This window comes from Muscardinus avellanarius, assembly GCF_963383645.1.
Source record: "Muscardinus avellanarius genome assembly, chromosome: 11".
NCBI classification, from domain to species: Eukaryota; Metazoa; Chordata; class Mammalia; order Rodentia; family Gliridae; genus Muscardinus; species Muscardinus avellanarius.
Window position 1 is genome coordinate 65,616,459 of NC_137797.1, and position 26,119 is coordinate 65,642,577.

At 39.4% G+C, this 26,119-nt stretch overlaps 1 protein-coding gene across 1 annotated transcript in view; it reads right to left on the reverse strand.

Moving 5' to 3' along the window:
* Window positions 1-21,452: 21,452 nt before the first annotated feature.
* LOC308269499 (uncharacterized protein) overlaps window positions 21,453-26,119 on the reverse strand; it is a gene marked incomplete at both ends in the record, with an annotated part of 31,269 nt that continues 26,602 nt past the window's right edge. The window contains one exon of the mRNA XM_080704864.1: window positions 21,453-22,426. Coding sequence (XP_080560990.1) covers window positions 21,453-22,426 — 974 coding nt within the window. The remainder of the gene's footprint in view (window positions 22,427-26,119) is intronic.

Genomic DNA, 26,119 nt, shown 5'->3' on the forward strand with positions numbered 1-26,119 from the left:
GCTGTGTATTTTGCTTGTAAATTAAATGAAACTCTTACTTCAGAAGCAGGAGAGAGCTCAAATCATGAATGAGAATCGAGAAACAATGGCTATGGCAAAGATGTGAGCTGCATAGCGTATGAATGAAAATCCCTGAAATGACTGATAACAAAGAACAATCCCTAGTTGTATGATCCAAGACCAATTATTTGGTCTCTCTTGATTTTCAAAAATTTCATAAAAAGACAAAGTTCTGACCCTAGTTGCTTGACTCTCAGTAATTCTTCTGAAAGAAAGGTGGGTTATTATATTTCTATTCACCTTCCACTTGGAAAACTTAGCTTTCTACATATTCTTTCCACAACAAACATACTAGTTTTATCTGTTTTTATTTATCTTTTTCTTTCTTCAGAACAGACACAAGGGATTCTTGAGGAAAGCAGAATTAAAATGTCTCTGGAGAAAGACAGTAGTGATGAGTGCAACCTAGTGGAAAAATAGAACAATTTTAATTAGGCATCTTTAAAAAAAAATGAAAACATTGAACGTCAGAGAAGTGTATAATACAAACAAAAGCAATGAGAAAAGAACAGATTTTAATTATTTTGGACTTCATTTTGTCAATCTTGTTTTCATTTAACCGAAAACAAATATAACAATAATATAATTCTACTCTATGAAAACATATACAAAGCAGAAAATAGTAAGAGGATTACATGACTTACTTCTTAGCTGGGTGTGGTGGCACATGTCTGTAATCCCAGTACTTGAGAGGCTGAGATAGGAGGATCCCAGATTTAAGGTGAGCCTCAGAAACTTGTTGAGACCCTGTTGCAAAATCATATATACAACAAGTCTGTGGGGCTAGGGGCAGCTCAGAGATAGATTAAATTCCTAGGACTATTATAAACAAACAAAACAAAACAATCAAACCATAAATAGTTATTTGTTAATAAAAACATTGAGAACCTGTTTTAGGCAAGGTATAGTACACAGGTACATCATCAAGATACATTAAAAAAATATATATATATATTCATGGAGTTAATCTATCATCTGCTGATGGATATCTAGGCTGGTTCCATAGTTTGGCTATCATGAATTTTGCTGCTCTAAATGTGGAAATGCATGTATCCCTACACTAATTTGACTTCATTTCCTTTGGGAAGGACCCCCGAGAATGGTATGGATGGATCACAGGGTGGCTCCATTCCCAGCCTTTTAAGGAATCTCCATACTGATCTCCATAGTATCTGTACTAATAGCTTCTGGGTCCCTGTCTCCTCCCCATCATTTATTATTGTTTGTATTCTTAATGATTGTGACCCTTCTGCCTGTTTCCTGAGTAGCCTGAGTTGATACTTTTTAACACTTTAGAAAATCCTTTGCAGTTATTTTTTTGAATGTTGATTCTGCCTTATATTCCGTCTCCTTTTCTGGTGTATAAATTTATTGGACTGTGCTCCATTTGAAAGAGAGGCAACAATATTTCAATTATTTCTTTATCAATTCTACATTTGTGAATGACTTAATAGTTCTGTTTTCTTTAAAATTTCTTTTATACCCTATCAGACATGATAGATTTGCTTACCTTATCAAATCTTATCAAATATTTCATTTTTTACTGTTTCCAGAGCTCATGTAAAAATAATATACTTGCCAGGCGTGGTGGCGCACGCTTGTAATCCCCATGCTTGGGAGGCAGAGACAGGAGGATTGCGCAGGTTCGAAGCCAGCCATGCTGGCTTAAGAGACCCTGTTTCCAAATTTAAAAAAAGTATAAAAATAGGTCTGGGAGTGTAGCCCAGAGGTAGAAGGGTTTCCAGGAACCCCAGTACCACCAAAAAGAATAGACTAACACATGAAAATTGAAATATTTTTCTTGTTAAACATTTTATTATTTATTTATTTATTTATTTATTTATTTATTTATTTTTGTGCATCTGAGGACTGAACCCTGGGGCATTCGACCTCCAAGCTACACCCCTGCCCTATTTTTATACTATATTTTGAAGCAGGGACTCACTAATTTGCGGAGGATCTCACTAAGTAGTTGAGGCTATCCGTGAACTGCCATCCTCTGGTCTCAGCCTCCTAAATTCTGGGGATTAAAAGTGTGCACCACCACACCCAGCTTAACATTACATTTTAGACATTTTTAAAAAGATAATTAATCCTCTGTAAATAAAATATCCTACTGTATTATATATGTATATATATCTTAATCAATTATTGATATCAACCTCTGTAGAAAAATTATTTGGCTTCTTCTGTTACCAACTCAAGTTGTTTTTATCAATATTTACATATGTTAATTATGGTTTTCATAATAAAGAGTAAAATGAAATATTTTGTCTTAATTTTAGATTATGTTTAATATAAGAATAAATAATTTCTATGGGTTAGAAAACATGCACACGAAAATATAGATGTGTTTTCTTAAAAGGTATTTTATTTAGCTGGATGTGGTAGTGCTTGGGAGGCTGAGACAGGAGGATCACAGGTTTGAAGCTGGCCTTAGCAATTTAGTGAGACTTTCAGCAACTTAGCAAGACATTGATTCAAAACAAAAAATTAAAAGGCTGGGAGTGTAGCTCAGAGGTAGAATGCCCCTGAGGTTAGCTCTCAGTACCAAAAAGAAAAAAAAAAACAAGGAATTTTATTTGCTGGGTATGGTGCCTCATGCTTATAATCCCAGTATTTGGGAGGCTGAGATAGGCTATCACAGGTACAAGGCCAGAAGTTGGTAATTTAGCAAAATATTGTTTCAAAATAAATAATAAATAGTACTGGGGGTTTAGTTCAGAGGTATTATGTCCATGGGTTCTACCTCCAGTTTTACACACACACACACACACACACACACACACACACACATGCACGTGGGGGATTTTATTTATTTATATAATTATATTTCTATTTTAAGTTACTTTTTATTTAATTTTTAGCTTTTAATATATTTTTATTGGTGCATTGTAGTCAAACATCTCAATGGAATGCAAGACTTGTGAGGATATACAAGCACACATCATCCAATTAGCCTTTATCCAATCCCCATCCCATTCTCCCCCTCTCCCTCAATCCTATGCTTGATTTAGTGATTGATATATTTAAGTATATCATGTGCTTTAAAGAGATTCCATCTTCCCCCTCCCATCCCCTCTGATAGGTCACCTTAATTGCTCCTCCATAGGGCCCTTTCTTCAATTAGATTTCCTCCTATTACCCATTTCTTCTTAGTTTTTCATATTAGGGAAAGCATCTGATTTTTATTTTCTTTGATGTTTCCCTGTGGATACCTCATTGTAGGCTCCGATTCCACTCTTGAAGGCCTCAGCACCGGCCTCACCACACTGTGGGCTCCAATCCTGACCTCACTGGCACAAAACCGGTCTCACTTCATGGCAGGCTTTTAATACTGGCCTTAAAGACCCCAGCACCAGCCTCGCCACACAGAAGGCCCCAATCCCATCCTGACAGGCCCTGGCACCAGCCTCGCCTCTTGGCAGGCTCCGATCCCAGCCTTGCTGGCCCCGGCACTGGCCTTGCCTCCCAGCAGGCTCCTATCCTGGCCTCAGAGGCCCCAGCACTGGCCTCTCTGTGCTGCGGGCTTTGGTCTCTGTCACTGTGAGCAGGTCGTCTACAGATGTTCCCTTTTTTCTTCCATTTTTTTAAAATATGAGAAAGTAGTACATGTCTTTTGCAAAAGCTGGGAGCCCAAATACCTAGTGGCAATGAATTTCATCTCCCCTCCCAAGGCAGAGGTTTACAGCTTCACTACAGAGAGCAGGCTCTAATGCTCCATGTGCACACTGGCCTCCTGCACTGCATAGAAGAGTGCGGTGGCCATGAGAGCTGATGTCTCCCGGAACACTCAGCGTGGCAGCTCAACCCAGCTATGCGGGACTCCCTCTGATACGCCCCAAACCCTTAGCATGTTGTTCAGAATTCCTGAGCATGTGGGGCAGGTGCAGTCTACTTTTGGGGAGATTTTCTCAAAAGTTCAAGGCAGATTGGACTGGATCTGTCTTCCTCTCCAAACACTTGTCACCACCGCCACTGCTGCCACCGCCACTGCCACCAACATCTCAGTTCTTTCCTAAAGACCTTTCCCACACAGCATGTTTTCCAGAATTCCTGAGCATGTGCAGCAGTAGCAGTCTACCTTTGGGGATATTTCTTCAAAAGCTTAAGGTGGATTGGATTGGATCTCTGCCTCTCCCAAATACTGGCCACCACTGCTGCTGCCACGGCCATCTCGGTTCTTTTCCAAGCACCTTTTTCACATAGCATGTTGTCCCAAATTCTTGAGCATGTGTGGCGGTAGCATTTTACCTTTGAGGAGATTTCTTCAAAAGATCAAGGTGTATTGGATCAGATCTCTGCCTCTTCCAAATACTGGCCACCGCTGCTGCCACTGCCACCACCATCTCAGTTCTCTTCCAAATAATTTTTTCATACAGCATGTTGTTCAGAATTCCTGAGCATGTGCAGTGGTAGCAGTGACAAGTCGGGTTCCTCCCCCTCCTCCACGTGATCTCAGCAGCAGGAGAAGGAGGTAGAACTCCGGAAGCCAGAAGCAGAGATATTGTGAGACTCCAGGTCCCTTGAGACTCCAAACATCGCGAGACAGACTCCAGAGGTTGCAAGACTACAGATGTTGTGAGAGAATCGGCATGCCTATAAAACATTGGTGCCTCCGATCTGCCACATGACTCAGCTGGCAGATCAGGACTATACGCATCTCTCCAGATGCATAGCCTGTCGGTCCCTTCCTCCATGGCTGGTTGACTCTCTGGAGGGGCCAGGTCCAAATAAAGCAGCAGTCCCTGATAACCCGGTTGGTGTTTTTGCTTCCCTCCCAAACTCCCTAACTCTATTTTCAACCATTCATCTGGTTCTGAAACCTGAGAGGACTTTGGGTCCCCCCCTTTTTTTTCTCCCTTTTTGAGCCCCAGACTTTCTGACCCACCAGCTGCTCAACCGCGAGGTCCTGTGCTGGTGCTTGGCTTGCAGTTGTGGCTCCATGGCACCATGGCATACTGGCTATAATCTAGCTGCTGCTTGCAGGCTCCGTGGGGCTGCTGCAGGCTCTGCCAGCCTCCAGGCTGCCAGTTGTACCTTCCCTGATCCAGGCTCATTGGGGGTGCATGCCCCATGGCTGCTAGTGCCTGCTCAGCCTGCTGACTGCCTGTGTGGGCCAGTACTTCCACCCGCCGCTTGGACCTCCCACAACCACTGTTCCAGCTTGGCACTCTGGTCACCGCCGGGGTTTTGGTGACCAATGCCCTGAGTGCCTGTCTGGCCTAATGGGTTGCTGTAGCCCAAGAAGTGTTAGCAACTTTGTAAGCAGTCTGGTAAATGGTCAGAAGTTTATGTCCAGGCTTTTTTTTCTTCTGCATTTCTATCCCTCCAAATGCTCTCCCCCATCAGCTGCTATTTTCCTGCCAGCCACCATTTTGTGATGGCACATAGTCCCTGCCTGGTGATGTCACAGTCACCATCTTGGTCGCCATCTTGTGACATTACACAGTCATGACCTTATGACATTGTGCAGTCGCCATCTTGGCCTGTGCCAGCTTACAATTTTGCTGAGTCACAGGCACAGTCGCCATTTTGTGGTGACATATGGATGGCAGCATCTGACCCGGCTGGGTTTCAGGCGCCGCTTTCTGAGGATCTCCTCACCTCCTCAGCCACCATCCTTTCCCAGGACAGCCTCCACTCTAACCTGCTCTGTTTCCCCTGCCATCTCCCTTAAGGAGCCAACTCAGGAGGCTTTTCAAAAAAATTAAGAAAGGCTGAGGATGGTCCTCAAACTCCTGTCTGAGATTTGGTTAACATGGCATTAAAAGTTTTTAATTCCAGAGAGGAACAGGCAGAGATGGAGTGTACACTCTGATTTTGCCAAAAGACAGATCCCTGGTAGCTGCCCTTCTGCTGGCGGTGGCGACTCAACCCTCTGGAGCACCACCTATGGGTGGAGGTCAGCAATGATGACTACCTCCCGGAGCTTGCCTCAAGTGCAGCAAGGCCACACCCACCAATCAGACCATGCCTGGCATGTGGCTAGGAGGGACACTGGAACAGTACCATTGGAAAAGCAGTGAGCCCTAGGTGCCTCAACACAGGGGGACACCTTTCCAGACCAGGCCCCGGCACTGGGCCTACTCAGCCTGGTCAAAGACTGATGGCTCCTGGACCCCTCAACCTCCATCCTCCTTGCCAGCCCAGGGTAACTCTCCAGGTAGCGGGTAAGCTAATCTCCTTTTTGGTTGCCTGCTCAGTCTTTCCATCCTTTCAGGTCCTAGTTTTCCTTTTCCGATCTTGGTCCAGGGGATTGATGGCAAGTTCTCTTGCCTCCGCACTACAGGCCCTCTTTTACAGGACAAAATTGCTCTGCCTGAAGCTTAGGCCAAATCTAAAAGGGCTCTGTTACAACAGTCCCATGACAAATTATCTTGCACATGTTGGGGCCTACTAAGCTTCTTTTTTCTAGGCATAATTCTCTTTGATGTTTTTATTTTAGCAGGTCCACTTGTTTACATAGTACGGTGCTCTCCCTCTCTGGATGCCCAACAGCCATAAGTATTAAACTCTCTAAATTTTGTTACTGATGCTCCTGACCCAATAGCATGTTTTCTCAGGAAAAATACTGCTATCATATTAATAAATCTAGTGACAATCTACCTTATATCTTGAAGGGTTCCAAGGGCCAGCAGCTGCTAGGCTCCTTCCCTTCTGGCCAAGGGGCAATAGCTGGTGGGCTCCTGCTCAACCTGGGACCCACTCTCTCGATTTGCCTTTTCTTTAATAGCTCCTCTGCTGTTAAAGTCTCCTCAAACGCACATCACCAAGCTGTCCAGGGTAACCTTCGACTCACGCTGCAGCCATACTTCCAGCTGCTCCCTTCTGGAGGACCCAACCTCTCCCGGCAAAGGTGCCCCCTTGCAACACCCCTTGTCAGCAGGAAGTAGTTTAAGATTTGATCTCTGCCCATTATCACCAAAAGGCTGGGATGAAAAGTTGGATCTCTCCCCCCTCCCCCACATGATCTCAGCAGCAGGAACAAGAGGTAGAACCTCGGAAGCCAGAAACAAAGATATTGTGAGACTCCATGTGCCTTGAGACTCCAAACATCACGAGAAAGACTCCAGAGGTTGCGAGACTACAGATGTCATGAGAAAATCAGTATGCCTATAAAACATTGGTACCCCCAATCTGCCACATGACTCAGCCGGCTGATCAGGACTATGCTCAACTCTCCAGATGCATGGCCCATCGGTTCCTTACCCCTGGCTGGCCGGCTGACTCTCCGGAGGGGCTGGGTCCGAATAAAGCAGCAGTCCCTAATAACCCGGTTGGTGTTTTTGCCTCCCTCCTAAACTCCCTAACTCTATTTTCAACCATTCATCCAGTCTACCTTTGGGGACATTTCTTCAAAAGATCAAGGTGGATTGGATCAGATCTCTGCCTCTCCCAAATACTGGCCACTGCTGCCACCACCATCTCAGTTCTCTCCCAAACACTTTTCCCACACAGTATGCTGTTCGGAATTCCTGAGCATGCGCAGTGTTAGCAGCCTACCTTTTGGGGAGATTTCTTAAAAAGTTTAAGGTTGAATGCCAGGCGTGGTGGCTCACGCTTGTACTCCCCGCACTTGGGAGGCAGAGACAGGAGGATTGCGCAGGTTCGAAGCCAGCCATCCTGGCTTAGGAGACCCTGTTTCCAAAAATAAAAAAGTATAAAATAGGTCTGGGAGTGTAGCCCAGAGGTAGAAGGGCTTCCAGGAACCCAAGTACCACCAAAAAAAAAAAGTTCAAGGTTGATTGGATCGGATCTCTGCATATCCAAACTACTGGCCACTGCCACCAACTTCCCAAACAACTTTCCCACGCAGCATATTGTCCAGAATTCCTGAGCATGCGCCGTGGTAGCAGTCTACCTTTGGAGCAATTTCTTCAAAAGTTCAAGTTGGATTGGATCAGATCTCTGCCTCTCCCAATTACTGGCTGCCACTGCCGTCCTCCTGGTTCTCCCCTGAGCCTTACATGGTATGCTGTCGAGAATTCCTAAGCATGTGTATCAGGGACCGTCCCCCTTTGTGGAGATTTTTTTCCAAAAATTCAAGGTGGATTGGATAGCATTTGTCTGCATCTCCTGAATACTGGCTGCCACTGCTGCCATCTTGGCCCCTCTCCAAGACAGCATGTGTGTTTTGAAGAGGTTGTGAGATCGAACACTCAGCAGCAATGAATTTTATCTCCCCTCCAAGAGCAGAGGCCACAGCCTCACCGTGTAGAGCAGGATCTGCTGTTCCAAGTGCACCACAGCCCCCAGTCCAGCATAGAGGAGCACGGTGGCCAGGCACACTGAGTTTCCCGGGATGTGTGGCTGGGCTTCTCACCTGGCACTCCTGGGCTCCCTCCAACACACCTGGATCCTTTTTCTTACAAGGTATGTTGTTAAGAGTTCCCTAGCATGTGTAGCTGAAATGGTCTTTTCTCTAATCTCTTCTGGGATGCTCTTCCAAAAATCACTTTTCTTGCATGGAGGGTTCCTCATTGTCATCTTGCTTCTAAATCCGCCATTATCCACTCTCTCTCCTGTATTCTAGATAGGAAGTCATGGCTGGAAATGTCTCCTTAAGTTGTCCCAATCAGATATTAATCTAAAATCTGGTGTCCGGGGCTTCTCTAAGGAGTGCATGTCCTATTTGGTGTGGCCACCACCATCTTGCCTAAGTTATTTTTTAAAAGTCAGTTGCAGCATTATGTTTTTCTGGCCATCATATTAGTGTATAAATATTTCATGCTATGAGATTGTGTGGAGACTTTAAGAAATAAATATGGTTGACTCTACTTAAAATATATATTGTGAGTTATTTTTTAAAGATTCAGTGAATTAAAGACCATAGACAATATTTACATTAGATAGACATTCCTATCTGAATCATTCTTTTGGAAGGGAGAATGGGAGAGATCCCTGTAATTAAACACTTGGAAAAGTCTAAAGTTTTGTGTACATTCTCTTAATCTCACTATAAAAAATTAGATTTAATTTTAAAATCAATATTTCTGGTTTCCCCCTAGGTACCATAATTAGACCATTAATTAACTTTATTTTGTTTTAGAGTTAATGATGAAATAGTCAATTATTATCATTTCCCACAAGAATCCCCAAGGTCCTGTACAAGTTCTGAATAAATATGCTCTGTACTATTAAGGGAGAAATATAGTCTATGACACCGTGGAGACAAAACCATTTTTATTAAAAAGAGAATAAAAACTGTAGTTAATGACTATGATTCTTCAGAAAGAAATAAAAACAATAGAACATTACAATTTGATACAATAAACAATTTTTATTTTAGATTTTAAGTTAGGCTGAACCCAGATATTAATAATTTTATTTGTAAAAAATTAGAAAAATGTTTGAAAATGCTACATGTATGCTGATGAGAGAGGGTTGTGGAGAGAGAGAAAGAGAGAGAGAGAGAGTGAGAGAGAGAGTGAGAGAGAGAGAGAGAGAGAGAGAGAGAGAGAGAGAGAAAAGCATTTGTGTTTATGTTTGTGATTATCTCCAGATGAGACAAAGAAAAAGAATGGGTTAGAAAGAAATTTTTCATCACTCATGTTTGGTTAATGATAAAAAAGTTTTATAATACATCAGCAAAGAAATTCATGGAAAGTAAGTATTTTCAATATTTTGCTACTTTGTGCACAAAGAAATTATTGTATAATCTCTTATTCTAAGCTATGTGACAAGATTAAAACAATTAAATTCAGAATTAGAGAAACAAAGAAAATATTTGTTTAACTCATGATTAAAGATTCAATGTCCATATCTGAAAGAAGAGGTATTTGTCTACTGAAAAGCACTGTGAACAGTAATTCTCAGTGGTGTTTATTTAAAAAAAAAAAACGACGGATAGATATTCCTCTATATTTAGTAAAGATTGGGTACTTTAACATTACTGAATGTATGTTATTTCATACAATAATAAAGCTAGTCATGAAGTTGAAAATGAGTGATTGGGTAAATCCCAAATTCCACATAAGATTTCAACTGGACATTTATATAGTAGTTTGAGGATATGTATAATTTTGAGTTTAAAATTCAGAAAGATTTTTTATTGAAAAAATTTTAATTGGCAGCACCAAAGAACCTCAAAAACTAACCAGAAATATATCATCATTAAATAACCATTTTAAAAAAAGATTAACTTTGGTAGAAAAAGATCTCTCCAAGATGGTGGTGGTCGCAGTTGAAGTGGCGACCGCGGTTGCTACAACAATAGCTGGCAGCGGCCAAATAGGTATTCCTCTGTGAAACCTTAGACATCAGATTTTGGCTTAATATCTGATTGGGACAATATATAGAGTCATAGCCATGACTTCTTAACTAAAATATAAAAAAGAAGAGATGGACCAAGATGGTGGAGATGGCAGCAGCAGCAGCAGCAGCAGCAGCAGCAGCAGCAGCAGCGGCCAGTATTCGGGAAAGGTAGATAAAACCAATCCAACCCGTCTTGAACTGTTGAAAAAATCTACCCCCTAAAAAAGACTGCTCCTGCCCCACATGCTCAGAATTCTGGAAAATATACTATGTAAGAAAAATGCTCGGGAGGAGGACCAAGATGGTGGCAGTGGCAAGGGCCAGTATCAGGGAGAGACAGGAAGATTCATTCTAATCCACCCTGAACTTTTGAGGAAATTTCCCCGAAAGTAGACTGTACCTGCTCCACATGCTGAGGAACTCTGGAGAACATACTATGTAAGAAAAGTGTTCAGGGCACGTCAGATGGAGCCCCACATAGTCAGTCAGCCAGCACCATGCATCCCGGGAGCCAAGGGCGCTCCTGGCCACCGTGCTTCTCTGCTCAGCACTGGGTCTGGGTGCGCTCGGAGCAGCAGAACCCACTCTCTGTGGTGAAGCTGTGGGCCTCCGCTCTTGGTGGGGAGATAAAACACATTGCTACTAAGTACTTGAGTCCCCAATTCCTGCAAAAGACATGCACTGTTTTTTTTATTTAAAAATATTGAAGAGGGAGGAAGATGGAGGCGGCTGCAGTTGCAGCTGCAGCGGCAACCACGGCCACAGTGGTGATGGTTCGCAGAGGTGGAATAGGATATGCAACTCCCTGAGAAACCCTGGACAACAGATTTTGATTTAATAGCTGAATGGGACAACACACAGAAACATTCCCAGTCATGACTTTCTATCTAAAATATAGGAGAGAGAGTGGAAAATGGCAGAATTAGAGGCAAGACTGCAGAGTGGCACCCGCCACGGCAAGAAAAGTGATTTTTGGAGGGATATCCCAGGAGAGATCAGAAAGCAGACTGGTCTTATCACACATGCACAGGAATACTTAACAACACCACACTCTAGGAGAGACCAAGAAGGCGGTGGCCAGTATTCAGGAGAGGCAGACAGATCCAACCAAATCCACCTTGAATTTTGGAAAGTATCTTCCCCAAAGTAGATTGCTCTTGCCCCACATGTGCAGGAATCCTAGACAACACACGATGTAAGAAAAATGTCCAGGGCAAGTCAGAGGGAGTCCCACCCATATTGCTGGGCCGATTTGCTGCTCTGGGTGTCCTGGGAGATCTCAGCTCATGGCTGCTGTGCTCCTCTGCACTGGGCTGAGGGTCAGGGTGTGCTTGGAACAGCAGATTTCGCTCTCCATGGTGAGGCTGTGGGCCTCCTCTTTCAGTGGGGAGATAAAATCTATTGCTGCCAGAGAATTGGGCTCTCAGCTTCTGCAAATGACACGTGCTCTTTTCTCCTACTAAAATATATGTGGAGGGAAAAATGGTAACCTCTGTAAACGTCATGCCCACAGTTACAGGAACAAGAGCATGCCAGTCGGCTAGGATGGGTCTGGAGCCAGCAAGGCCTGCCACAGGGTGAGGCCAGGTCTGGAGCCTGTTGCGAGGCAGGCCTGGAACTGGGACCTGCTTCACAGCAAAGGGCCAGAGGGTTTCTTTAACTGTGTGGCCAGGAAGCAATAAAAGTTGCCGCTGCCTCACCAAATCTCTTAGAAGATTTCCAGATCCAAGTGACACTTATTTATTTATTTATTTATTTATTTATTTATTATATATTTATTTTATTTATTTTTGGTGGTACTGAAATTCCTGGAAACCTTTCAACCTCTGGGCTACACTCCAAGACCTATTTTATATTTTTTTAATTTGGAAACAGGGTCTCTTAAGCTAGCGAGGCTGGCTTCAAATCTGCGTGATCCTCCTGTCTCCACCTCCCAAGCACAGGGATTACAAGTGTGCACCACCACACCCGGCCAAGTGACCTCTATTTACAAAAAACCCCCACCAGGTGTGGTGGTGGCGCATGCTTGTAATCCCTGCGCTTAGGAGGTGGAGACAGGAGGATCGCGCAGGTTCAAGACCTGTTTCCAAATAAAAAAAATATAAAAATAGGTCTGGGAGTGTAGCCCAGAGGTAGAAGGGTTCCATCATCTCCAGTACTACAAAAAAAAAATTGTTTGTGAGTGGATCATCCTGTCAAAGTTACTCACCTTCTGGCTTTCAGGTTTTCAGTAAGTGGGAATAAGTGTGGAGAAATAGAAGCTCTAATACATTGTTGGTGGGACTGCAAGTTGGTGCAACCACTTTGGAGAGCAGTATAGAAGATCCTCAGAAGAAGGAAAACGAACTTACCATATGATCCAGCAATACCACCTCTGGTTATCTACCAAAAAGAATGAAAACCAAAATACCAAACTAATGCATGAACAACCATGTTCATAGCTGCACAGTTCACCATTGCCAAACTGTGGAACCAGCCAAGGTATCCTTCAACGAATGAGTGGATTTCAAAACTATGGGACATGTACACAATGGAATTTTGCCCAGCCATAAAGGAGAACAAAATTATGGCATTTATGGTGAAATTTCACCAAAAAATAAGAAATCAGATGCTTTTCTTAATGTGCAAAATATTAGGGAGAAATGGGTAACAGGAGGAACTCTAGATGAAGAAGGGACCCTATAGAGGAACAATGAAGGTGGCATATTTGAGGGGATAAGATGGAGGATTAGGGGAACTCTTTAAAGCACATGATGTACTTAAACATATCAAAGTCAATCAGGAAGCCAAGCATGGGTAGGAGGGATGGGGAGGGAAGGGGTTAGACATTGAGTAGGGGCTGACTGGGTGATGTGTGCATGTATATCTCCACAAGTTTTTTTTTTTTATTTTTATCCCATTGAGATGTATGAATACAATTCACCAATAAAAATTGATTAAAAAAAGATTAACTTTTGCTGTGTGCATGTTTGCCACATAACACACTGTATGAACCACATTATGATGTGAGGCTGTAATGTGCCCATAAAAGTATAAAATAAAAGGATTAATGCAAAAGTTCAGTCTTTATTAGCTAAGCTCTTTAAAATACAGAAAAATGCAGAAAACATATATCTTGCTGACAGAAACTCGATTATTTTAACAATAGAGAGATTAACCAAAACTAACCTAAAAATATTTTCTTACGGAATCTGTGAGACTGTGGAAGTTATGTCTTCATACACTGGACAAAACTTTAAACTAGAGAAATGTGCAGATACATAGAACAAGAAATAACAGACTCATCCTCTCCCAAAGTAAAAAATATCTGAGAGGTGTATTATTGTTTTGAGATAATGTCCTGGGATTTTCTAAAACTATACTTCTGAAAATTATACTTCTGATCAGGTAGACTTATAACATATCCTTTATTTTATTTTTACATTGTGGTAGTAACTGAAGTCATCCATAAATAGCCACTTAATCTTCTTCAGGATTTTATCTTTTTAATAGTACTTATGTGTCCCTTATATTCTCTAATTCATCTCTGCAATCACTTTGTTCTTCAACTTAAATGTCTCATCTTGCTCATCCTTAAAATATTCGACTACAAATCCATTTTGGAAATCTTATGCCTCTATGGCTTTCTAGTATAGATGTGTCCAGAATATACATCACCTGTGAACTCTCTAATATTAAATATGTTTCCAGAGACCAAACTTTCTTCTTTCCTGCCTGAATGCCTGTCTGCCTGCTTGCCCACCTTCCTGCCTTTCTTTTTCTTAATGTTTTCAAAAGTGTTAGGAAACAGTTATTCTCCATATAGCTCCTTTCTTCTAACATTTTCTAGATTTTTCTATTACATCCTGTTATTCTGTTTTTTTTCCTTTGGTACTGGGGATTGAACCCAGGCACCTTCTACCTCCAAGGTACATCTCCAGCTCCATTTTAGTTTTTATTTTGAAGCAGGGTCCCACTAGGTTTCTGAGAGTCTTACTACATTGCTGAGGTTGGTCTTGAACCTGCAGTCTTCCTGTCTCAGCCTCCCTAGTGCTGGGATTATAGGTGTGCATCATCACGTTCAGCTTCTATTACATTTTAAAATATTTTTTCTTTGTTTTTCTTTTTTCAGCCAAATATTTAAAGGTGTATATTTGTAAGGCGGAATATTGTATATAGTTCTCATTACTACTTATTTTGTGTGATATATTCCATTGTCCCCTCTATTTGTTTATTTGACCTTCTGAACTAAAAAATTCAATAAAAGGAATCATTAACATGATGTATGCTCAGTGTCTCCCCACTTGTATATGTATGTGTTATATTTATCAAAATCTAGTGAATCAGCCAGGTGTGGTGGCACACGCTTGTAATCCCAGCATTTGGGAGGCTGAGACAGGAGAATCATGGTTTACGGACAGCCTCAGCTACTTAGTGAGGCTCTCTGCAACTCAGTGATGTTCTGTTTCAAAATAAAGAATAAAATATAGGGCTGGGGGTAGAGTTTGGAGGTAGAATGCCTCTTGTTTCCATCCCAAGTATTGCAAAAGAAAAAAAAAATCCAATGAATCACCAGTACTGCTCACCATACATCATGAACTTTTATACTTTTCTTTTTGAGATCATTGCTGCATGTATCACAGATACTTGGTCATGTACTAAAACATTACTCTATTTCACATTAGAAGCAATGGGGTAGAAAATTTGCTATAAAATTTTTTTTGTTAAAAGGAAAATAACCTATAAATTTGAGGACAAAGAAGTAGGAAATTTTAAATTATTATTTTCAAGTGGACACAATTTCTTAAAGTGATTCCATCATATATTTTACACTGAGTATTACATTTGTAAATTTTTATTGGTAAGTAACATACAGATAGTGGGTTTCATCTGTACACACACAGAACATAATTTGATTAATTTTATTTCATAGTACCTCTCCTTACCACCAGTCATCCTCCTTCCCCTTCACCCTGTTCCTGTACCTTACTGGTCTTTTTTTATTTCAAAACTTTTATTGAAGCTACTTTTTCTAAGGCATTTCATTATCAGTGTAAAGACAAAGAAACACACAAAACTGGTTATTGATCCATGCACTTACGGATGACTGAATTTCTTTTTGTTTTAAAAACATGCCTTTATTGGTACTAGTCTTCCTTCTATTTTCATGAAATCCATTTTTCTGCATGTTTTCTCTTTAGCTTTTACTTATGTAAAAAATATATGACCCTTGGTTTTCTGAGTCTTGCATATCTTATTTAGCATGATGTTCTCTAGTTCCATCCATTTTTCCTGTAGATGACATTTCATTCTTTTTTATGTGATTGAATAAAACTCCATTGTGTGTATACACTACATTTCTTTATCCATTCATCTATCTATTGACAGATATCTAGGCTGGTTCTATAAACTGGCTATTGTGAACTATGCTTCTATAGTTTTTCCTTCCTCCTCCTCCTCCTCCTCCTCCTCCTCCTCCTCCTCCTCCTCCTTCTCTTCTTCCTCCTCCTCCTCCTCTTCCCTCTCTCTTTCTCCTTCTCCCATTTGATTATTGTCTAAATCATCTAACTTTATTTATTTATTTATTTATTTATTTATTTTATTTATTTATTTTGGTGGTACTGGGGTTCCTGGAAGCTCTTCTACCTCTGGGCTACACTCCCAGACCTATTTTTTATATTTTTGTTTGGAAACAGGGTTTCTTAAACCAGCGCGGCTGGCTTGGAACCTGCGCGATCCCCTTGTCTCCACCTCCCAAGCACGGGGATTACAAGCGTGCGCCACCACACCCGGCTGTAAATGATCTAACTTTAAATTAGTGGGGTTTGGGGTTGTTTAAAAATCCTTGTGTTAGATTCTGTGTCTTCTCATTGTGTGTGTGTGTGTGTGTGTGTGTGTGTGTGTGTGTGTGTATGTGTGTGTATTTCCTGACTGTCAGAGTTTTCATCATATATTGACTGTTTTCTACTAGTATATACACTTATGGACATAGACACTTCAGAAAAATTTAAAGGTTCTTTCCTTAAATCTAAAAAGCTTCACCCAGTAGCCAGGCATGGTGGCACACGCTTGTAATCCCACCTTCTGGGAGGCTGAGACAGGAGGATTGTTGTTTGAGGACAGCCTCAGCTACTACTTGGTGAGGCCCTTGCAACTTAGTGAGATCGTGTTCCAAAATAAAGAATAAAAAGTACGGCTAGGGGTGTAGCTCAGAGGTAGAATGTTCCTGGTTCCATCCCCAGTACTGCAAAATAAAAAAAAATACATAAATAAGTAGCTTCACCTTTTATGTTGCCATTTCAATGAACACTTCCAAGTATTTCCATTTCTCAAAGTTATTAAAATTTTATCTGATATTGGCTCCACTAGTGCTCTTTTTTCAATTTTTATACACTTTTCATCATTTATAATACTTTACTATGGATGTTGAGAAGAGAAAGTAAAAAATTTATAATAAATATACTCTAACTAAAAGTTCCACAGATAGTTCACTTTCTTTTAAACTTACGGCAAACAATATATATTTAAAAACATAATTCTGTGTCTTTTATTATGCTCCATTGGTCTATGTGTCTGCTTTTGTGACAATATCATGCTGTTTTTACTACAATGGCTTTGTAGTATAGTTTAAAGTCAGGTATTGGTAACTTCCCATATGTGCATAGCATTGTTTAAAGTGTTTCCTTCATTGAGTCTCCTCCCTCATCTACCTCCCTCCCCTAGACCCCCTCTATCGCTCCCCTGAGGTTTCCTCCTCAGCCTGAATTCCCCTTTATTTCCCAAGCTCTTCCTAGCTATGAGAGAAACATATAACCTTTTTCTTTCTGGAACTAGCTAATTTTACTTAGCAAAATATTTCCTAGTTCCATTTTCCTGCAAATAACATAATTTTGTTCTTCTTTATAGCTGAGTAAACTTCTGGTGTGTGTATGTACCACCTGGTTGATTTCTTCTCTTTAGATTATATATCAGAATCCTTTTTCTTATATTAGTTTTTAGAAAGCCAAGTAGTCAGAAGCGCTTTTTGACTATGTGATTCTCAAAACCTAAGACTTCCACTAACAAAATTTTTTTCAGCATGATCATACCCTCTAGGGGGTGAACTCACCAGAAAAAGTATAGTTTAAAAATACTGAACTTTAGGGCCTGGCGGTGGCGCACGCTTGTAATCCCCGCCCTTGGGAGGCGGAGACAGGAGGATCGCGCAGGTTCGAAACCAGCCAGGCTGGCTTAGGAGACCCTGTTTCCAAATAAAAATATAAAAAATAGGTCTGGGAGTGTAGCCCGGAGGTAGAAGGGCTTCCAGGAACCCCAGTACCACACACACAAAAAAAGGTCATTTTAAAAAAAACTTGTTTTGTTTCACTATTTCAGTTATTTTTTAAAAAAAATTGCAAAACCCATTTCCAGAGATTCTATCCTACATTTAAAATTAATTAGTTTCTCATTGTTGCACAGTGAAAACACAAATCATTGACACCTTGCACCTGGTTATGTGTAAATGAACATATTGTACAAAGTAAGTTCATATTTGTTGAGCAGATATGAGGAATGTCATATAAAATGATAAATTCTAGTTTAATCTTAATGAAATCAAAACTAATCAGTACTCAATTCACACTCACCCTATGTAATATCCTTTAACACAACACTTATCTAGGGAACATAATTTGCTTTGTGTCAATATAACATTAAATTACATATTTATACTTTTAATTAGTGCATGTGTATTTATTCATTTAATGAATATTAGATTTTTTTAGATTTTGGAAATACAGTATGGAACACACACACAAAACACTACACAAGTTAGAAAAAGCATAAGAATAGGCTATGTCTTTACTATTTTTTTACTTTTGTGATGCTGAGAATTGAACACAGGGACAGTCTACCTTCTCTGAGCTACACCCTTAGCCCTACTTTTAATTAAGTTGCTGGGTGTCTTGCTAAGTTGCTGAGACTGGCTTTGATTCTGTGATTCTGTGATCTTCCTATCTCAGCCTCCCAAATACCGGGATTACAGGTGTGCACCACCATATTAGGCTTTACTATTCTCTTACAGAACAGACCAAACATTTGATCATATGATTGAAATGCCTTTTCTTCATCTGAAGTATCTTAAATGAGATTTAAATTACATAGTTTAAAATGCACCATTTTTAATTGTATAGTGTCTGATAATTAATAACTGAAATATTGTAAGTAAATATACCATTATGCAAAAATATGGAATTAGATATAGGATGAAATTAATAATCTATAATTTTTCTACAAATTACTTTAATGAAGATTATCTGAAGACTATTATTTTTCATTATGTCTGCTATTTTCCTGGGAAAAAAAACTTGATTCAATGGTAAATCACATGGATCACCTGATAACTTAAAATAAATATAGAGATTTTATTTCTTTATGGCAGTCAAAGGGAAATAAATTCCCTGGGGAGAGAAAACACGAAGGGATGCACACCACACTTAAGCAGAAAAACATTTTAGAATTGTGTGACCTTGAGGGGCACTGCTTGAACTGACCAAGAATGATTAGAAAGTAATCAAGGGACTAAATTTTAGCCCAGGGATTAGAAAAACAGAAGGAGCATCTTTCTCACCTCTAATTAAGAAAAACAACAAAGACATTGCAAACAAATGACTTTTCCTAAACTGATCTAAGGCTTCAGAGCAAGCAACTAATCTAATTCTAGAGAGATCCCAGTAGTAGCAGGGAAAATCGGGATCCAAATATTTGCTTATTTGGCAACAATTTCCTAACACCACGTAAGTCTGTAAAAAGATTGAAAGTTCAACTAGAAATTTTTTTATTAGATTGCCAAATAAAGCCCTGCAGGAGAGTGTGGGGTCATTCTAGGAAGAATGGCACTTCATGTGGCAAGCATACAGGATTTGGACTCTTGCCCCACAAAGCTCATCAGAGGAGAGCGAGACTTCCCATGGGGCCAGAGAGGAGCGCAGGGAGGAACTGCCACTGCCGAGACTCGTACACTCCTTCCCCTTGTCCTCAAAGGGACAAAATCAGGAGGAAAAACAAAGATGTAGCCTGAGGACAGTCTCTCTGGAAGTGGAATGCCAGAAACCCAGGAAATTTCTTGCATGATTCATCTTCTTTATCTATATTAAAAAAACAAAAGTCTCAGCCAGAGGTGGTACACACCTGTAATCTCAGTATTTGGAAGGCTGAGACAGGAGGATAGGTTCAAGACCAGCGTCAGCAATTTAGCAATACCCTGTTTTAAAACAAAAACTAAAATAGGGCTGGAGTTATAACTTGAAGGAAGAATTCTCTTGGGTGCAATCTCCCATACCAAAAGGAAAAACAAACAAACAAAACCCAAACACCTTAGGCTTCAGAGTAGAGTCATAACACCGTAGTCTGCAGGGACTTAGGGAAGCTAAAAGTCATGAGTATAAAAAAAGCAACATACAAGACATATTGGGAAAGAGAGTAGGGGATAATAGATCATTTGATTGATACAAACTGATATGAGGCTGTTGACTTCAGTAATGAATAAGTGCAAATATATGAACACCACTATAAATACCACACTAGTGACCCTTGAACAACATGGATTTGAACTCAGTTCCATTTATATGCAGTTTTTTCAATCTGTCTATATCATATTATTGCCTATAGTTTATATGCATATACTTAATATTTGAAGTTTATGGACTTAGAAAACATACAGAGGTGTTTACGCTAACACATAGCAGACTAAGCTGAAAATGAAGAAATCAAAATAAAATCATTTATCCTGTATCCAGTCAGACTCATTGCTACTGTCCCAAGACAACCAATTTTCTTAAGGACATGTTGAGGCAAGGGACTCATTAACTATAGGACCTATGTTTGCACATGTTTTTTTTATAGTTCTCCACTACCTCTGAAAATAATTTTCTTGAATATGAGTAAAAGTAATAGACTTTTCTGTGAAAGGGACAACAGAAAGATACAGTATTAGAGGCTTACTAGTAGAGAAAAACTAAGACATTAGAAACTCAGATATAATCATTTTCAAGATAGAGTCTACCTATTTCAATATGCATTCAGAATCTTTTAACCAATACAAAATTGTCTTTTCCACTGTCGCAATGAAGAAGATGATGAAGGATATCGTCACATTCAATATTCCTTGTCCTCTTCTTCACTGAGCCAGTGGGAACGACAGTTTCATTTTATAATCAGTTGAAATAATCTGAATACATTTTCAGTATAAAAATTCACCCTTACAGACCAGACCATGGTTTTCCTTTTAAAATATGATTGGCAGAAATAAGGAATTTTTCAATTAAATAATGTATTTTTGGAAATGTTACTAGGAGAAAAAATATAAGGTAAATGTCATCTTTTCTATACAATATTACTTATATTTTTTCCTCTGAGAACACTAATATATAAATCAATACAGCTTGAATTCAAACAACAAAGATAAGATTTCTGACAGCATATTTTATCTTAATTTTCTACTTAATGTTTCCACAAACTCACTATGTTTACTGATAAATTCAAGAAGGCATTTTAAGAATGAATTTGACTTAGTAACACATTGTTTTCTCATCACACCAAAGAAGGAACTTTAGAGATAGACATTTTATGCATTTCATATAAAATAAGTTATACTTAAATGTGGCTTTTAGTAAGCTTTCATTTTATGGCAATTTATATTTTATGAATAAGTTCATAATATGCCTTGGTTTTTTTTTTTTCTTTTGCAGGTCTACGGATGAAATCCAGGGGCATTCGACCTCCGAGCTACAGCCCCTTCCTTATTTTTTATTCTTTATTTTGAAACCTGGTCTCACTCAGTTGCAGAGGGTCTCACTAAGTAGCTGAGGCTGTCTGCGAACCACTATCCTCTGGTCTCAAGCCTCCCGAATGCTGGGATTACAAGCGTGCGCCACCACGCCCGGCTTAATATACCCTGATTTGATATGGGAAATAATAATTATTGATTTTTCTTAAATTTAGTTACAAAAGTGTGAGATCAAGCACTTTATACATTAACTTACAACAGTTAAGTCCAAATTTCTAGGCTAATTAGATAAACAGTGCTGGTGACAAATAGATACGTCTAAGCAGAAGAGAGGAATGAGGTATTAGAGAGAGTGTTTTAATTAGCTTTGCCATTTTTCACATAATCATATTTATTTCTTTGCAGAAAAGACCATTTTTTGGACCATGCTCTTGAAAGCTTGCTTCACTTGTTGATTCCTTAGTGTGTATATGAAGGGGTTCAGGAGAGGAGCCACTGAAGTGTTGAGCACGGCCACTCCTTTGCTCAAAGTCACCCTCTCCTTTGCAGAAGGCTTAATGTACATGAAGATGCAGCTGCCATAAGAGAGGGAGACAACTATCATATGGGAGGAACAGGTGGAAAAGGCTTTTTTTCTTTGATTTGTAGAAGGAATTTTCAGAATGGTTCTGATGATATTTGTGTAGGAGAGAATCACTAATGTCAAGGTGACCATGAGTGTTACTACGGCTAAAAAAAATGCCATGAGTTCTAGAAAGTGAGTGTTTGTGCAAGAAAGCTGCAGGATTGGAGAAGAGTCACAGATAAAATGATCAATTATATTGGAGGCACAAAAATCCAACTTCAGCAGAAGGATGATGGGTGGAAAGATGACCAGGAACCCTGCAAGCCATGAGCTGAAGACAAGAAGGAGACAGACTCTGCTGTTCATGATGGTCGTGTAATGAAGAGGTTTGCAGATGGCTATGTAGCGGTCATAGGACATGGCAGCCAGAAGGTAAAATTCTGTCACTCCCAGGAAGATGAAAAAAAATAGCTGAGCCACACAACCATCATAGGAAATGGTTCTGTCTCCTGTCACAATCGTGACAAGGAACCTGGGAATACAGACAGAGGTGAATGATATTTCTAGGAAGGAGAAGTTCCGAAGGAAGAAATACATGGGAGTCTGCAGATGGGGATCTGAAAGGGTGAGGGTAATAATGATCAGGTTCCCAGTCACACTAAGCATGTAGGTCACAAGAAGAAACACAAAAAGCACAACCTGCCACTGTGGGTCATTTGTCAATCCAAGAAGAATAAAATCTGTTACTGCAGTGGAGTTTCTCATTATTTTTCTTGTTATAAAGGCCTTCTCTATTTTAGCTGTAATGTAGGTGAAGAAATTAAAAATCAGTTAGTCTAATAACTATATTGAAAAAAATTTATGCATCTGGTTTATTTCACTTAGCATAATGGCCTCCAGGCTCATCCAAGAAGTAAAAAATGACAGTATGCAAGTATATCTGCTTCTTTTATAAGGCTGAATAATAATTCATTTGATGTAATATATATACATATAAAATATAAATACTATGTTATGTTTATAATATAATATACAGATATATTGCAATGTCTTAAAAAGTATGAATTTGTAGTTATATAGGAAATAAGTGTAGAGAGTTCATGTATAGCGTGAGGACTAAATAAGTTAATAACATATTGTATACTGAAAATTTGCTTCAAGAGCAGATTTTAAGGTGCTCTTACAACATTAGAAAAAATAACTGGATGCAAATAAACAGGATTTTCTTGACTAATGATTTCACTATACATACCTATACAAAAACATAATTATACACCTTATACATACAAGAAAAAGTTAGTAAACACATACAATTTAAAAAAAATTTTGCTGCCATTTGTTTTTTAGAGAAAAATGATTTTGTAGTACATAAAAGCAAAACATTAAAAAACTGTTGTTACCTCAAAATCAATTATTCCCTTATTTATTTTATTATATTCTTATATATTTTCATATAGATCTCTTTCTTTTTGAATCTTTCGGTATATTCCCTGAAAACGAGAAAAAGATGAAAAACTCTGAGACGAAAACATATTCAAATAAAACACTTGAGAACTTGTTCCAAATCCAACACAGTATTCTGGGAAGATTTTTTGATATTGCTTTCTTCTTCATGTTAAAAATATTTTCTATTTTAGCTGGACAAGGTGGTGCACACTTGCAATCCCAGCATTTGGGAGGCAGAGATGGGAGGATAGCGGTTCACGGACAGCCTCAGCTACTTAGTGAAGCCCTTTGCAATTCAGGGAGATTCTGTTTCAAAATAAAGAATTAAAAATAGGGCTGGGGGTGCAGCTTGGAGGTCAAATACCCCTGGGTTTCATCCCCAGTACCTCAAATTTTTTTCTGTTTTAAATCATTCCTTTCTCTTCTGCCATTCAAAGTTTCATAATCTACAGGGACCACTCAGCAGTCCAGAGCAATGTGTCTGTGATAATTGTCTAACAGATGGTAGCATAGACCCAGTCTAAATCCAGTATTTCTACTGGATTATAACTATTAATCTGTTATAATGATCTTATAAGACTACAAATGTACTCTTCTTGAATCTGTTTTTATTTACTACCTACCTATCATGAATCTACTCTCATATATGAAAGCAATACTTACATAAAAAAAAACACGCAAGTTTAGTTTTGTAAACTACAACTAGTTCTACTTGTCTTATTTTCCACAACATTGTTTATTCTCTTTTGTTGTGGATGATGAATTGAGGTAAGTTTTGAGAATGAAAAAGGCTATTTTCTTTTCCCCCAATTTTGACATCTGTTATCACTTTGAATGTTACACTAATTTTGTTTGTTCATGTTTAAAGTTACTTAAAAGCTTTAAATGTACTGTCTTCTAAGATAATTTTTTTTTGTACTGGGTATTAAACCCAGGGGCTTTCTGTCTCCAAGATACACCCATAGATCCTTTTCTCTTTCTTTCTTTCTTTCTTTCTTTCTTTCTTTCTTTCTTTCTTTCTTTCTTTCTTTCTTTCTTTCTTTCTTTCCTTCTTTCTTTCTTCCCTCCCTCCCTCCCTCCCTCCCTCCTTCCTTCCTTCCTTCCTTCCTTCCTTCCTTCCTTCCTTCCTTCCTTCCTTCCTTCCTTTCTTTCGTCAGTCTGGGGATGGAACCCAGGGGCATTTGACCTCCAAGCTATACCCCCCACCCTATTTTTTATTCTTTATTTTGAAACAGGGTCTCACTGAGTTGCGGAGGGCCTCACTAAGTAGCTGAGGCTGTCCACAAACCGTGATCCTCCTGTCTCAGCCTCCCAAATGCTGGGATTACAAGCGTGTGCCACCAAGTCTTCGAACTGGTGATTCTCCTGTCTTGATCTCCCAGGTAATGGTATTATAGGTGGGTACCACCATGCCCAGTTCATTTTTTAAAAAATTCTTAAGTATCTAGACAACTTGCTTAAGTCAATATGTCTCATTTGTTTTCTATGTTCTTCATAGTTGTCAGTGCTCTTCAACGGAATAACATTTTCCCAGGCTTAGCCAACTGGTACAATAGGTGAATGAACTCACCCTCAATTTTTACCTATGCTATATCCAGGAGGCTAAAATTCCCAGTTCCATTATCTGCTCTCTCTATGGTCATATGGCATGCAGCTTTTTGTCTTTTGCTTTTATATGATGGGTGCTAATTTTTGCATTGTGTAATAATCCATGTTGTGCAAAACTAAAATATTAAGTTTATCTGCTTAATATGAAAACACATATCAAATAAATTGTTTTGAATTTTGTACAAAAATGATTCCATGGTTTCTTTCTTTTCTTTTCTTTTCTTTTCTTTTTTTTTTTTTTTTTGGTGGTACTGGGGTTCCTGGAAACCCTTCTACCTCTGGGCTACACTCCCAGACCTATTTTATATTTTTATTTGGAAACAGGTTCTCTTAAGCCAGCACGGCTGGCTTCGAACCTGCACGACCCTCCTGTCTCCACTTCCCAAGTGCGGGGATTACAAGCGTGTGCCACCACACCCGGCTCCAGTTCTATTTTTTATTGTTTATTTTGAAACAGGGTCTCACTACGTTGCAGGGGGCATTGTGTTGCTGAGACTGGCCATGAACTTGTCATCTTCCTGTCTCAGCCTCCCCAAAGTACTAGGATTATTAGTGTGGGCCACCACTCCTGGCACTAATTTACCTATTTTAAAATTTGACAAAAAATGTTTGTTCATGTTAAGAACAAAATGAGGTGTATCACTTTTAAAAATTAAAAACTATGTAGCTGAGTGTGGTGGTGCACGCTTGTAATCTCAGCATTTGGGAGGCTGAGACCAGAGGACTGTGGTTTGCGGACAGCCTCAGCTACTTAGTGAGGCCCTCTGCAACTCGGTGAGACTCTGTTTCAAAATAAAAATACAAAAATAGGGCAGGGAGTGTAGCTCAGAGGTCAAATGCCTCTGGCTTCCATCCCCAGAACCCCCCCAAAAAAACCAAACTATGTAATCAGTTTTTGAATTTACTAATAGTTGTTTCTTGCTATTGTTAAATAATAAATTAGGGAAATTAGAAAAATTTTGTATGTTATATTTTATAATTTCTTTTGACAGAATATTGTTAAGAATGACTAGATCTTAAAAAATTAAAATATAAATACATTTTAATTTAATACCTCACTATAAAATAAACACTATTATTTTTATATACATTTATAAAAATCATAGTGATGTGTACCATATATAGGTGTTTAAAAGAGATAGAATCAATCAATTTATATGTTTCTTTGAAATTTTGTATCTAATATATATACTGAAATATATTTCAAAATGATTCCATGGTTTCTTTCTTTCTTTTTTTTTTTTTTTTTTTGGTGGTACTGGGGTTCCTGGAAACCCTTCTACCTCCAGGCTATACTCCCAGACCTATTTTATATCTTTATTTGGAAACAGGGTCTCTGAAGCCAGTGAGGCTGGCTTCGAACCTGCGCTATCCTCCTGTATCCGCCTCCCGAGCACGGGGATTACAAGCATGCACTACCATGCCCGGCTGATTCCATG